Source organism: Calonectris borealis, chromosome 1 (assembly GCF_964195595.1).
Source record: "Calonectris borealis chromosome 1, bCalBor7.hap1.2, whole genome shotgun sequence".
NCBI classification, from domain to species: Eukaryota; Metazoa; Chordata; class Aves; order Procellariiformes; family Procellariidae; genus Calonectris; species Calonectris borealis.
In genome coordinates this window covers 99668842-99683281 of record NC_134312.1, presented here as the reverse complement: position 1 = coordinate 99683281, position 14440 = coordinate 99668842, and the positions used below count along the sequence as shown (strand labels likewise).

Below are 14440 nucleotides of genomic sequence, written 5' to 3'. Positions count from 1 at the left end.
GATTTGCAGTTATTTAACATAACATTTATGAAGAATTCAGTTATTCATGAAAAGTGGGAACTTCCATAGTGCAAACCAGTGCACTATCCATAGTGCAAAAAATCATTTTTGTGTAGAAGATGCCACAGGGAAGCACCAACACATGGATGCTGACAAATAAACGTATGAACACCAACAGCATAACAGAACTGAGTAAGTGAACTGTACTCAAGAAAAGAAAATAAGTATTACAGCTTGTCTGCATTACTTTCTATATTTCTTTTGATGTGTTTGGGGATGAACTTGGTAGACAACACAACTTCACAAGTTCACTTCATATTTTCATGATGTTCTCCTTACCAAAAATTGAAGTTTCAACAGTTGGTGTCATTGAAGCAGACAGTGAATGAAGAGGGGTGTCTCTGAATACTTAACATAGGCAAGATGCAGTAATTTCATTACAGTATTACCCGCACAAAAACTTCCCCTTCAATCTTTCTTCCCACCTTTTCATAGTATTTGACCTCGTAGTCCAAAATGATCCCATTCGGATGTTCGGGTTCTTGCCAAGACAGAGACACGCTGTTCCTGGATGTCCTGTCTTTCCTTATGACTGTGATGGGGGAGGGAGCTGTAAAGGGGTTGGGGAGAGGAGGGAAGAGAGAAAAGCAAACTGAGTTTATCTCTGTTCCAGTCCTTGGCAAAGAGTATTGTTTCCATTTAAAAGACTCATGAGCATAGGTCTGGACTTGTATCAACATTCAGCAGCTGGATTATAGTCCTAGTACACATGCCTTAAAGCATACTGGCCTCAAGGAAAATGAGCTGAGATTTTCTGTTCGACTGGCGGTCCAGTGGCAAGAGAGCAGATGGTTTCGATCTGCTACTACAGTGTAAGCAATGAAATACATTTGATATACTAAAATAGAGAACAAAATAACAGTGCTACCTATTTGTTATAATGCTGAAGTATTATCATTACCAGACTCTGCAGAACTCTGATAACATTTTCATACGCAAGTGTAAAATGGTGCCGGGATGGATTATGTACAAGGAGCTCCTGGCATCCACGGCTAGTAATAGCCATCAGCATACTGCAGAATTCAGCCTCTTTTATAACATTATTTGGTAAGCTCTCCAGATACAAATTGTTCCCATATACACTTCTCCTTTACCACATTTCTTTGAAAATTAAATTTGAAGGAAAAAATCTAAACTGCAAAATAACCTCATTTCTGATCTGTATTAATCAGGCATAATAATTGATTGCATGCCACAGACTCACACACCACCCAAAACTTGGAAGTACAATCAGCGTTATGGAAAAAAATCATAATTACCTAAGATTCTTGAACATCAGCTCAGCCTTAGACCACCCAGCTCTATGCGTTGCTCCAAGACCAGGACTAGTTTCCTGGACTCACTGAAAGCTATGCAATTTTTAAAATTATTTTTTCTGTTTCTTTTGGGTTGGCTTCCCACTCCAAATGCTTCTCTTCCATGGCTTTGGCCAAAATTCATCAGATGAGAGCTTACAGATCACACACTAAAGGTCGTAACTGTCATTTTTAAAAAAAATCTTTAAACAATAAACAGCCTTTTATCTTAACATGTAAAACAAATGTGTTTATAAGTTCAACATTGTGCTATCCTAATAAAAAGGCTCTAGCTGAGCTAAACAATTTAATTTCAGCTGAATCCTATGAAGCTTTTACTGTTCAAATAAAACTAGTTGCACTTTACAGGCATTACACATTTGCATGCATTAGCCAGTGCCCTTTCTGTTTGGGTTTTCATTCCTGCAAGAGAACTTTCAAAAGCCACGAAAAAAGAAGGTTTAATTAAAATACATTTTGGAAAATTCATTCTGTGTTTGATTTTGCTGAACTTCCATCAAAACATACCTTCTAGTCTTGAGTCATAATCTAAATGTTGACATCCTCCTTTAATTGAGTAGAGCATCTAGAAAGCTACATACACCCGCACATGCACGTATGTATATACACACTTCCACGTTCATTCAGGGTTGAAACATGTCCACTAAGCAGCATTTTCTCATGTCACATGGTTCACATTAGCTTTCTGAGAAGATTAAAAAGTTGCAAAAATCCCCCCCCCCCTTTTTTTTCTTTTTCTTATTTTTTTTCCCAGCAGGAAGAATTTATCCTGAATGTAAATTACTGAAATCAGATTTTGGAGGGTTTTTTTTGGTGGGTTTTTTTGTTTGTTTGTTTTGTTTTTTTAAAGTAGAATGGAAAAGAGTCTCTTTCTGTTTTACTCAGACTCACCAGATCTATGCTTGCTGAAGAGCTGAAAAGCATTAGGGCAAGGTATACAGAACTGGTTTGTAATGAACATCCTTCAGTAATTCCACTTGAATTCCACTCAGGCACAAACCAGTGCTAACGCCAAAATACAAAGTGGTTAGCTGGCTGGACTGCTCTGCCGTAGCCAGCTCTATGTTAACTCATATACACATGCTTGCTGCTTTTATGCTCTTGTAAGTCATTTTTATGTCTTCTTTTTAAGTCAAGCTATTCATCTTTTTTTGTATGTGAATAGATTGCCAAGCCCAGTACCCCAGCTGGTAACACTTCCCATTAAGGTAACATTAATACAGATTTTATGAATAATTAATATATGATTAACAGAAATGGCTTTTCCCCTAATAAATTATGGTAATTTGTGCTATAACACATTCTCAGGGTAGGCTGAAATAATCTTATATGCTCCAATACAGATGTGCTTTAAAAAAAAGCTTTCTTCTAACACAGCGTTAATTATTTTGAGCTCGTTTACACACATCTCTGCAGATGCTACCAGTAACTTATCTCACAGCAGTTTATTAGAAAAGCGTCTGCTCTACAGTTATCAATAACATTATAAAACATTCATATACCTTTTCTAATCCCTAGGGTTATACATACAGAGTGTCTGGAAGAGAGCATCCCACCGCATGGGCAAATGGAGGGGAGATGGATAATCATGGGGAATACAAAGTTTCAGGCACCTTTAATCCCACGCACAGAACAGATCTGAGTTCTGCAACACAGCGCTGCATGCCAGGCCACTCCAACAGCTGCTGAACCTCTGAGCTATGGAAATTATGTATTCTAAATCTGTTTAAATCACCATCTTATCTTAACTATGTGGATTACAGAAGTTACCTAGTTTTAAGGCATTAATCTTCAGTGCATAAAGGAACAGTGTCTTCAGATATTTCGGTGGTCACCTATTTATTTCTAGAGGATAAACCACACTATTTGTGTCCAGAGGGGAAGATATGTATTTGTAACTTAGTTTTAATTTTTAATCTTGTATACATTTTTTTTTTCCATCTTGCTAAACTATCTTGTATATCATCCAAGCATTTTAATTTTGAAGCACACAGGATGTTAAAAATAAAGACTCAATATCTGGGTATAGATTTCATAATTTTCCTGCTCTTCCCATCATATCTATGTGTTCGCATTGGACTTTACAAGCAATAGTTGACTTTGATCCCCCCCTACGTTTCTGTTGACAAAACCCTCACAAGAACCTCTTTCAGCAGTTCCTCTCCTGGCACTATGTCAAGCTTACAGCTCTTCAAAGCACAGGTGAAACCGAACTGTGCTGCTCCCGGGGTGATTTCAGCAGCGGGACTCTCCTTCTGCAAAAGGTGGAGTAGAGGGGAGCAAGGATAAACCTTGAAGTGAGCACCCCCGACAGCCAGCCTTGCAGACCCCCCGCGGATGGGGGCAGAGAAAGGAGCCAGGATCCTGTGCCCGGGGGGGCTGCCACCCCGCACAGCCCGTCACCGCTGCAGCAGCAACCTGGCTTTCCCCAAACCAGACTCCGCTGTGCGCCGAGAGACAGAGGTGCCTGGCTCTTCTGCTGTGCCTGCTGCCCTGCACAACTGATCTCTCTCTCTTGCTCTCTCTTTACTAAATTGTTTCTTTGCCTACGTCCAGAACTGACTCACGGGATTGACTGATGAACATACGCCACACTTTGGTTTGACCAAGATGAGATAAAATTAAAAAATTACCAGCACAGCACATGGCATAACCTTTCTTTGCTGGTCTGCAAGAAGCTGGACTGTTAAAGTTTTAAATCTTAATGCAATCTTTTTTTGTTTTTCTGCTATACCTGTTAGATAGGTAGTTTGAAAAGTGTTAGAAGTCCTTGAACCTAATTTAAGAAAACATCTTGTTCAGATAACTTCTAAGTTTACGCTTAAATCTCTGCAATCAATGGATTTAAGACGTGGTGAGAGTTAAAGCAACCTGTAAGTATGTGTTGTCCTGCACAGGACAGTCATATGACAACAGAGGTGCCTTCCTGACCTACACCTCCAGCTCAGGGCTGGGGTGCAGTTGGGAGGAATAACTTGACATTTGGACCATGGAATTAATTTTTTTTTGTATGCATCCCTAGAATACAATGTGGTAAATCAAACTTATAAACTGTGTTCTAAATAGCGTCTAAGCATAAGTCAGCCTTAATTTCCATTTTGTAACACAACTAATCCTCCCTTCTCACCAGAGCAGCTCAGTTACTGTATTTTACTATTTACCTGGAAGAGTCTGAAAATCCAGCAAAGAGAGAAACCACAGTTAGGGGAAGTTAACATTATAAACCATTAAACAATGAAGGCATCACCATGAGCAGCAGTGCATATAGTCTTTAGATTTCTGTATGAGAGCTTCCTGCTTCCTGAAAACCATTAAATAACTACAGTAGGATGAGACTAAATTCAAAATCAGGCTACAAAAAGGAACAGAAGTACTTCATATTTAGAATAGCCATTTTTCATTGCAGTTCCAGGATTTTCCTTTCTTAAATTAAAAGACAATTAGATTGTGCAACAACAGAACAAATATTTTAAATGTCTGCAGCTCCCACTGACAAAAAAAATTTTGTACTACGGGTTAGCAAATAATGATGCATTATGAAGCTTTTTAGGATAAATTGAAGTTTTTAAAATTATGTTAAAGCATCAATAGCAACACAAAGTTAAGTTAAATTAATTTATCATTTAGAAGACATACATTTCAAGGTAAAACTTAAGGACAGTACTTTTTTAAACTAAGAAGTTGAATAAACGCTGTTTCAGTGATTTTTTGATAAATCCTGTGGCTCATATACCTCTATGTATTTGCATTTTTATTGGTGTTTTGATTAATGTATTAGTACTCTTAACTTCTTCACTGAGTAGCGTTGGGGTTTTTTATAATTAACTTTAGGCTTGCGTGGCCATATGTTAAGAGGTTTAGTCTCAATAGTCGCATGCAATGCATGTAGAGGCATTTTTATGCATCAGATGGTTACTATTTGTCTGGTACTACAGCCTAACTGGTTTATGACTAGTTTAAGCAGTTAATATGAACATTCAAAACTCCCTAGAGTTACAAGGGGAAATGTACTTTGAGCGCTCAATGTTGTTAGGTAGCATTTGTGACAACTGGGAACGTGGATGTTGAAAAGGTAACAAACGCAATGATCCAGGGAGCTTAGACTCACAAGTGTAAAAACCTCCTCAGTCATGACTATTAAAGGTGCAAGCAAATAACATGAAGGATCTAGCAGAGACGACAATAAAACGCTGCTCAAATTGATTTCCCAGTGAAACCGACCCCAACAGATCATTTGTTTTCCTCCAGTTTAATAGCAGCTGTATATAAATCTCCTTATTGACTTTTTCCTTATTCCTTGCTTATTGTTTTCATATGTGACTGGCTTACAGATGTATATATATATACTGGAAGAAAATTCTCTGTCCTGTGACAGAGAGAACTCAGTATTAACCTTGGGAAGCCATGTGTGTATAACTGCTGAAACATTTAGAGTCCTGTTGTTTCTTGCTTAGGTCTCTAGATCACAAATTAAATTTTAGGGAAGGATTTCATTCTAAAATGACCATGGCCTGCTCACTTCCAGCTTTTGCTTGCAACCAGCTATCAGCATCAGAGAGTAAAATATTCCAAGCTATGCTAAAAGACTGTGATCAAGAACATATCTGACCCAGCAGAACTGACTGTATTACCCAAATTGCAACAACTTCTGCTGAATAAATGGAAGGCTTGTTCCTTTTTTCTTTTAGAAAACTGATGATTTTATTATGTAATCATAACACTGTCATCTGATGTAATGTATACATTTTCTTTAATGTCTATGATGCCCTTAGGATGTAATGTGGAACAAGAGCAGTAAATAGAGATCGTAATCTGAAAATTAAATCTGCAGCCTCTGACAGTAGGATCCACTGGGACCCAAACCCGAATCTGTGAGTCTTAGAGGACCAGTGTCCAAACCACAAAATTATCATACAAGTCAAAGTGGAAATACCAATGTTTGAACAAACTGATCCCTCGCTTAGAGGCAGTTTCTCCAGAAAACTGGAGTCACATCTGCCGAGTCAGGATACATGAGAGAACTTACCCCGGTGCAAGCATTAGGTGCCCATGCAGGGCTCAGTCAGGCACTGCTCGTCATGCTGCACATACACATTTCACTCACGCAACAACAACCCAACATCCAGGTTTTTGCGAACCAGCCTTTCTATCTTTAGGTTTGTCCAACCATTCCACTACCAACCAGCATCCAATTCGTGACAGAGTCCCAAGTAATGACTCGCAAATCAATATAACGATGTCACAGCTCCATGGCATGATGACATTAACATGATGCCTGCATGAACTGCTACGCTTGTCCGTGGATCCTTTACACCTCCAACATCTAGTCTGTGGATTAACATCTAAGGGGTTTATTACAGAAGCCTGCTCGCAGAAAGCAGGAGTTGCGCTATTTTAAACCTCCTCTGATCGCGTGAGCATTTATTTTCTCCCTTGCGTGCAGCTAGAGGCGCTGCCTGCCCCTGCGGGGTTGTGCTGAAGCACGGCTGATCCCACAGGCACATTCCAGGGAGGCTCAGCCAGCGCTGGCTCCCCAGGTGCCTCCCGGGAGGCAGGAGGAGGAGGAAACAGTTACACTTTAACAACACTTCGGAAACCTGCTAAACCCTACACGCTCCTCTTCCAGATACAATTACCCACCTCTGCAACGCCGTGTGCAGACGCAGTCCTTTGCCCTTTAATCTCCAGGACACGTAGTTAAAACTAGCACAGTACCTGTGTTTGTGTTCCTGCGCCTTCTCCTTGAGCTGAAGCAGGCTCAATATATTTTTACGACTTGGGCTGTAAAATGTCACCTGATTCTCTAACATCGTTAGGCGACTGTCAGCCAGCAGGCAAGGCACCTTCCCTGTGGCCAGGGAGCAGGCATTAGGGAGGGAGTCTAGCCCTCCCAACAGCAAGAGGCCCATGTCGGTGTGCAGGACCCTCACGCTGGATCCAGGCTGAATCCGGGTAGGATGCAATCATAAAGAAGTGGGTGAAAAGGTCCCCAGTTTCCAGGAGAGGGCTATCAAGATCCTGGCATTTACACATATCAAAATGTGGAAGGAAAGAAATAGGACAAAACTTTAAGGACAAATAGAAGCAGACTAACTTTGGACGAAACTAAGCTCTGTGTGGGAGCTGTGTATGTTTCTCCCAGAAATAGGACAATTTTAAAGAAGGATTTGTTCGTGGCTATTTTAATGGATGACTGCCTGCATTATGGCAGAAGTACCCAAATGCTGGTGGACTCCAGCCTGTGGCTACAGACTGCAGAGCGGCTGCAGGCATTACACAGGTGCCGTGAAGGAAAGGCGGCAGGGAACTGGAAAGGAGAAAACAAGCAGCTTCAGCAGGAATTACACTAAAAGGCAGCTGTTTGATTTCGCTCTCAAGTGCGGAGAAAGGCAACCTTCTGGGCAGCAGCTGTCACTGGACAAGTGATTATCAGAGCTCATTTCTCACTCTTACAAATAAGTTCTAAATTAGAAGCGAACTTCATTAACTGTTGCACATTCATGTTCTCATTTCTCCCTCTTTTTATTAAAAGAGATAGCAAATGCCTTCCACAGAGCAAACAAAATGTTGGACTTGCTCGTATGTTTAACACGTGTGTAATAAATCATGGAAATGCCATGTCCATTTGGGAAGTATCAGGCTGCACAAGACACTCGCTTCAGAAACTGAAAATTATGGTGCCATGGCGTTCACAGCTGTTATTTCAGAGGGGAGACAAATGCCGTATATGCTTTCATAAGGATTCAGCCCAAAGGTACTCGTAAAACAAATGTTATTCTGTTCTCTGTTTGAGATGGTGACGGTGGGAGCTTCGCAATACTTCATACTTTTCACTGAATGTGTTTAAGACCGTATCAGTTTGAAATAAACAGTTTTGCGTTGCCTTCTCTACCCCATTGTTACGTTACTTTATAGGATGTTAAAGCCTCAGGCTTCCTGGTGTGAAGTTTTCAGAAAGAAAAATTTTTTCACCATGCCCGTAACATCAATGGTCAGGAGCCGAGTAGGCTTTCCCTTTCTCTGAAAGTTTAGTTATTTCCTCAACCAGAGAAGTCCTATTCACAATTTAAGAAGTATACTTAAGAACCATCTCTAGAAATGCCAGCATCCAAAACTGGAAAAGACAATTGCCCTCAGGTAAGTAATTTATGATACAAAGTATTTCTCTCCTTTTAAGTAATCACCAAGAGCTCCTGAACTGGTCTGTCAGTAAGTTCCATCAGAGTCTTTTCAACCTGGTCAGAAAACACTATGAATGGAAACAATATTTCTCAAACTTCTTGCCCTGTCGTTCTTTGGTAGTTTCACAGATGGCTTTGGAGCAATTGCTTTTGCAAAGGTTAACCAGGACAGGAGAATCCTTGATGGAAAAGACTTGAAAGGTGATCACACTTTCTTTTGGATTTGGGGATGATTTAACCTTTATTTTTGTTTGGTTTTAAACATTTTCTTTATATATAGAAGCATAGTTTACTAGAAGGAATGCTAGAAAGAAAACTCTTTCATACCTATTCTGCTGTAGAATTAGACACTGCAAGAAGAGTAAAAAGAAACAAAGAAATATAACTTCCTTGAGAGATTTCTGATGTCAAGCTTAGAAATTCTGAGGATGCTCACTTCGCAACACTGGGAAGTTGGCACTAGTGAGAACAAAATAAAGTCTTTAATTTTCAGAACAAGGTCTACTGGCTTCAGAGGGTACCTGTCTTCACGAGCAGGCTGACACATCCTCAGGCTCAAATCAGCTCATGCAGTTGGTGTGAGTCAAACCAAAGCTGCATGTATGTGAAGACTGTAACATGCAGGGGTGCATAACTTTGAAACTATATTTTGGGTTTATATTAAAATGCTTTTAAAAAAATAATTATTACATTAATAATTCCCATTGACAGGAGTAGTCCCCAAACTGACAGAAACAAGTAACGTTTTTTTCCCAGCTGTCCCCAGCCTGCAAATTGTCTAGATGGAATAGCTTCAAGAAGCAAGGCAAGTTGACAGTTTTGTTTCCGATCAAGAGGAACACAGACTATTTCCCTCAGTGATTACCGAGAATGCTAGCACAGGTAAGGGAAAGAGAGCCAGAAGTCTAAGGATTATTATTTAACTGAGTGCTAAACTTCCTGTTTACCTACTTTTCTTTATTTTTACTATTTTACCGAACCAAGATATCGAATGAGAATCCACACGTAGCCTCATGTTAAAGACTGTAATAAAGCAAGTAGGGAAAACCATCATCCACTGAATGCTGAATACAATTTCACCATGACCTCTGGAAAAGGTAGCTAAAAGCACTGGAAGTGAAAAACACTAGCCGAGCCACAAACTTCACCTGCGAACTTTCTCTAAGGTCAGGAGCGTTCACATGAGGACTGTGTGCGCACAGAAGAGACCAATGTATGTCACAGACTTTGAAGCCTCGGCAGAGCTTCCTTTGACGTTCAGGGGAAAAGGGATCAAAGGCTTTGCAGGCAGAACATCTCTAGCTAATAACAGGCTATGCACGGAGTGACATTGTTAAAACACTTCCCGTTTATATCCCTAAAGGAGGAGTTTTATTGAGTTAAAATGATCCTTGAATAGCCTCTGGGCTGAACTGTAAAACACATTTGAAAAGCGTAAAATCTTTATTTATGCCAGGAATGTTTGAAACTCAAAAGATAAATGTCATTCAAAAACCAAGCATGTCCTAGGTATTCAGTACGTAATGGGGCACAGCTGTAATAACAGTCAGTGAACCAGAGACTCCCTACATCATGTCATTAGCTCACTTTTAATAAGTCTATCTTCTTGTGCTTTTTATAAGGACCATAGGGAAAGAAAGAGATATATCATGCACCAAACATCTGTGGCTTTCTCAAATTGTCTCTCTTAGAAGACAGATCTACTTAAGGGACCTGTCTTGGGACATAGATTGTAAAGTGCACACAACCCTTTCTAAATATGGATTTTATTTAAACAGGGAGCATCACACATCGTTTGCGAGTTGCTGAAGACAGTGCAGTCTAGCTTAACAGAATAAAGGCCGAACATATAAATAGCATCACAGTTCCTGCAAGTAATCAAAAACATATATTGAAATAAAGCTTGGTGCTCAACTTGGTGCTGAATTTATTCCCTTGAAGCCATAGATTTCAGGCAAATAAAATTCTAGTTCTGAGGAGGTTCTAAAAACTTTTCCTGGGAGCCAAGTGAGTCTTTGCTTGCAACGGCACTGAAAAATTTACTGATTCTTTCTCATTTCTTAAATGTTTATCCCCCCAAGCTGAAACTAAAGGATGGCTTGAAATTTTCAATCTGCAAATGCCACATGTAGATCGAGATATTACAAACCAGCTACATCCACCCTTTAAGACTGTCCTCCCCAATGATCCTAATTTCTGTACCTAGTGGTCAGTTTGGTTCTCAAGTTTTTTTGAACAATTTTCATCCTGGCCCCTTGCAAAAACTCCATAGTGCCTTATCGGTTACCTTCTCCCTAAAGAAACTTATCCCTTCTGTGTTTCAAAACTGCTAGATTTGACAGCTAATACATTTAAGAAAGACAGAAAGAGGAGTAAAAATGAATTTGATTCAATGTATGTAACAGACTGGGCTGTGTGTTCACACCTGAAGAAAATATCTCATTGATGTGTTTTTACCACATTGTTATTCATTAATCTAGAAAAAAATGAGAGAGAAAAATGGATTACTGAGTCGACTTCCAGACCTGATACTGCCATGCAGAAGTGCACACGCACAGCTACTATTGGGGTCATCTGTTTTCCTACACCTTTTCATGCGTGGGTTAAAAGATTATGCAAGATGATTAAACAGGCTACATGAATTGTTCTGCTTTGTGGGTTTTAGAAATACAAAAGATAAAAGGAGGAGACTCCTGATAATCAGACTACTGCTCTTCTAGGGAAGTCTGAGATGATATACGGTGTATCTGTTTTTTTGTTATTCTTTATACTATAGCTGTGCATAGATTCCTCGGTTTGGATCCAGGGGCGGTTATCCTCTTTAAGCTTCCTATATGAAGAGAGCCATACAGAGAAAGGAATCAACATTTTACAAGTGCACAACTGAACTGTGGGGGGACCAAAACTCAGGTTTAGGCATGTTCAGGCACTTAATTGAGGAGCATAATAATTTTCTGTAGTTACTAGGAAAAGACTGACATCTTTAGGTAGAATTTAGCCCACAAAAAGCCTCCTGTGTTTCCTTTGCATTTCTTTCTACAGCAGGTAAGCCGAGATTCCTATTTATACTCCATTTTTTTTTTTTTTTCCCCCCCAACTATCTGAATCCTAGCTGGATTGTGTGGAAGAGCTGGGTTGAACTGAGGGCAGAGTTTGAGGGAGTCTCTTGTTACATGTCCCCTTTGTTCCTCTCCTGATGCCAGGATATGTGACAGCACAAAACTCTTTGGAATCGATTTAGTACTGACACTGGCTCTCAGTTGCTACACCATTTGCAGCTCCATTATTGAAACCTTGGTTTACAAGGCCTTAAGTTCTTAAGAACTAATCAAACATAAAGCTATATTTAAAGCCATTACACCGTGCTTTGAGTGATTAAAAGAAAACAGTCTATTTTATTATCAAGCAGGCATGCCGTAAAGACCTGAGGTATGAGGGGGAAAAAAAAAAAAAACATTTGGGCATCGGCATGGGTATATTTGGAGAATACAGAAAATGTAACTATTTTCACTAAACTTTATTGCTAATAATTATTTTGCTGGAACCCTGGCCACTGAATCATATCGAAAATAATAGAAGGGGTAAGAGTTCAGGAAGACGCATGTGCGAAGTTGGGGTTTGGAGACAGAATATTCAGCCTGATATGGAGTAGCTGCTCTATCCAGGAAAATGCTGTCACAAAAAGAGAGTCGCAGACTTAACCCCCTTGTTCCCACCTATCCTGTACAGGGTTTTGATTTTGCTCATTCTCTTTGCTCTGCCCCTGTGGCCCCTCTGGTCTAACCTGGACAACTGGATTTGCTACTCTACATGGTGACCCAGACCCATTTGAATATGGTACATAGAAATTAAAGATAAAACTGTAGACAAACTCTCTTGGGACAGCAGTTAATATTCTAGAGCTTACACAGTTCTTACAGCTAGGTAGCCCAAAGACATCTTCAAACATAAATTTTCTGTCTCCATAGTAAAACTGTACTAGTGTAATATAAACTTGTTTATAAACTAATTTGTTCTTATCAGTTCAAATCCCAAAATGGGCACTCTCCCTTTAGAGAACATGAAAAAGTAGGAAAAAACTAGTTCTTAGAGTAACACACGTGTGACTATGCAGAGGTTTGCAGTAGTTTAACTGAAATGCTCACATGCAATTTAAAACCGCTTCCCCCCATAATCAGGCATCCTAATATTCACATGGGGAAGGCTAGTTAGTGGAAAGTAGGTCTCACTTTACTCATTGCTGACTCCAAAGGGGAGTACCATAGCTATTTGCTATAGCACTGCAGCGTACAATAATGCTGCACAATACACAGAAGAATAAGACTGGATCCTGCCAGCTCTCTGATGAAAAAGCTTAGGAAGGAGGCGGTAACCCACAGGCAATTTAACTAAATCAAATCTCTCCCTTTAAAGCCATCTAGTCTTATGGAGGTATTCTGTAAAATAAGCCAATCCTACTACAGTTTTCCATATTCATGTATACATAAACTGTATGTGCTGTGACAAATGGTAAGAGTTTTGAGGTTATCATTGCTAAATACAAAAAGAATGACTCAACAATACTCTCCTGAATTTCTTTGAAGCAGGGATATTGAGGTTTACAGCCCCTCTGCACCCAGAAGTGCACTCTCTCTCCAACCTGTGTTTACTCCACCAAATTTCATTGAGCAGGCTTTGCTACAGGGATATAAAGGTCAGAGCTAAAAGAGGACAGTAATTACTGATCAGTCCCTTACCTGGTCTCCTTCCAGTTGCCACTATCCACTTTGCACACAATCATCACACATGGATTTGAGGTGGAAAGGGGCCTCTGCAGATCACCTAGTCCAACCCCCTGCTTTCAGCAGGCTCAGCCAGAGCAGGTTGCTCAGAATCTTGATTAGTCAGGTTTTGAATACCTCCACAGATGGAGATACCACAATCTCTTTGGGCTACCCGCTCCAGTGCTTAATCACACATAGAGAAAAAGGTTTTTTCCTACATTTAAACAGAATTTCTTGTATTTCAGTTTGTGACCATTGCCTCTTGTCCTACTAAGCACCACTGAGGAGAGCCTCGTTCTGTCTTCTTTACACCCTCCCAATCAGGCCTTTATATACATTGATAAGATCCACGTGAGTCTCCTCTCCTCCAGGCTGGGCAGTCCCACCTCTCTCAGTATCTCCTCATATGACAGATGTTCCTCTCCTTTAATCATCTTAGTGACCCTTCACTAGTCTTGCCTCAGTATATCCATATGTTTTTTGTACTGGGCGGGGGCTAAGCTGGACACCCCACACACGGCCTCACCAGTGCTGAGTAGAGGGGATGGATCACCTCCCTCGACCTGCTGGTAGTGCTTTTCCTACTGCAGTCCCAAATGCTTCACCAGGACCTTCAGATCCTTTTCTGCAAAGCTGCTTTCCATCCAGTTGGCCTCCAGCATGTGCTGGTGCATGGGGTTCGTCCTCCCCAGCCGCAGGCTGTACTCAACTACAGGAATGCTAAAGATTGACATTGAAAATAGCATGCTGGAGGAAGCTCACCAGAACTACTTTCTGGAAAGCTAGGAAAATACAAAGACTCTAAGGTTCTTCAGAGTGCGAAAAACATGACTGATGAGGAAATGTTCTGTATCAATTTTACACATCATCTTATTCAACTTTGGGACGCAGACCTAGAATAAGAATTCTTTACAAACCAACTCTAACATCTTCTCCAGGTAAAACTACAACCTTTAAAGGTAATGGCAGTGAATGCTAGTTGTTTCTGACTTAGCTCTTAAGCAGTTAAATAAATTTTTATCATTAGGTATATGCTTATATCCAATAGACTTATACAGATTGTACTTACACACAATCATTTGTTAGATAGGAAGTGCAGCCCCCTTCAGGAATATAGCAA

The 14440-nt window shown here is 40.2% G+C and overlaps 1 protein-coding gene across 1 annotated transcript in view; it reads right to left on the bottom strand.

Annotated features, from left to right (window-relative positions):
• The window catches only part of EPHA3 (EPH receptor A3), a 230743-nt gene that overhangs the window by 55783 nt on the left and 160520 nt on the right, over window positions 1-14440 (bottom strand). Inside the window, exon 6 of the mRNA XM_075169368.1 lies at window positions 486-610. Within this exon, the coding sequence (XP_075025469.1) occupies window positions 486-610 (125 nt within the window). The remainder of the gene's footprint in view (window positions 1-485; window positions 611-14440) is intronic.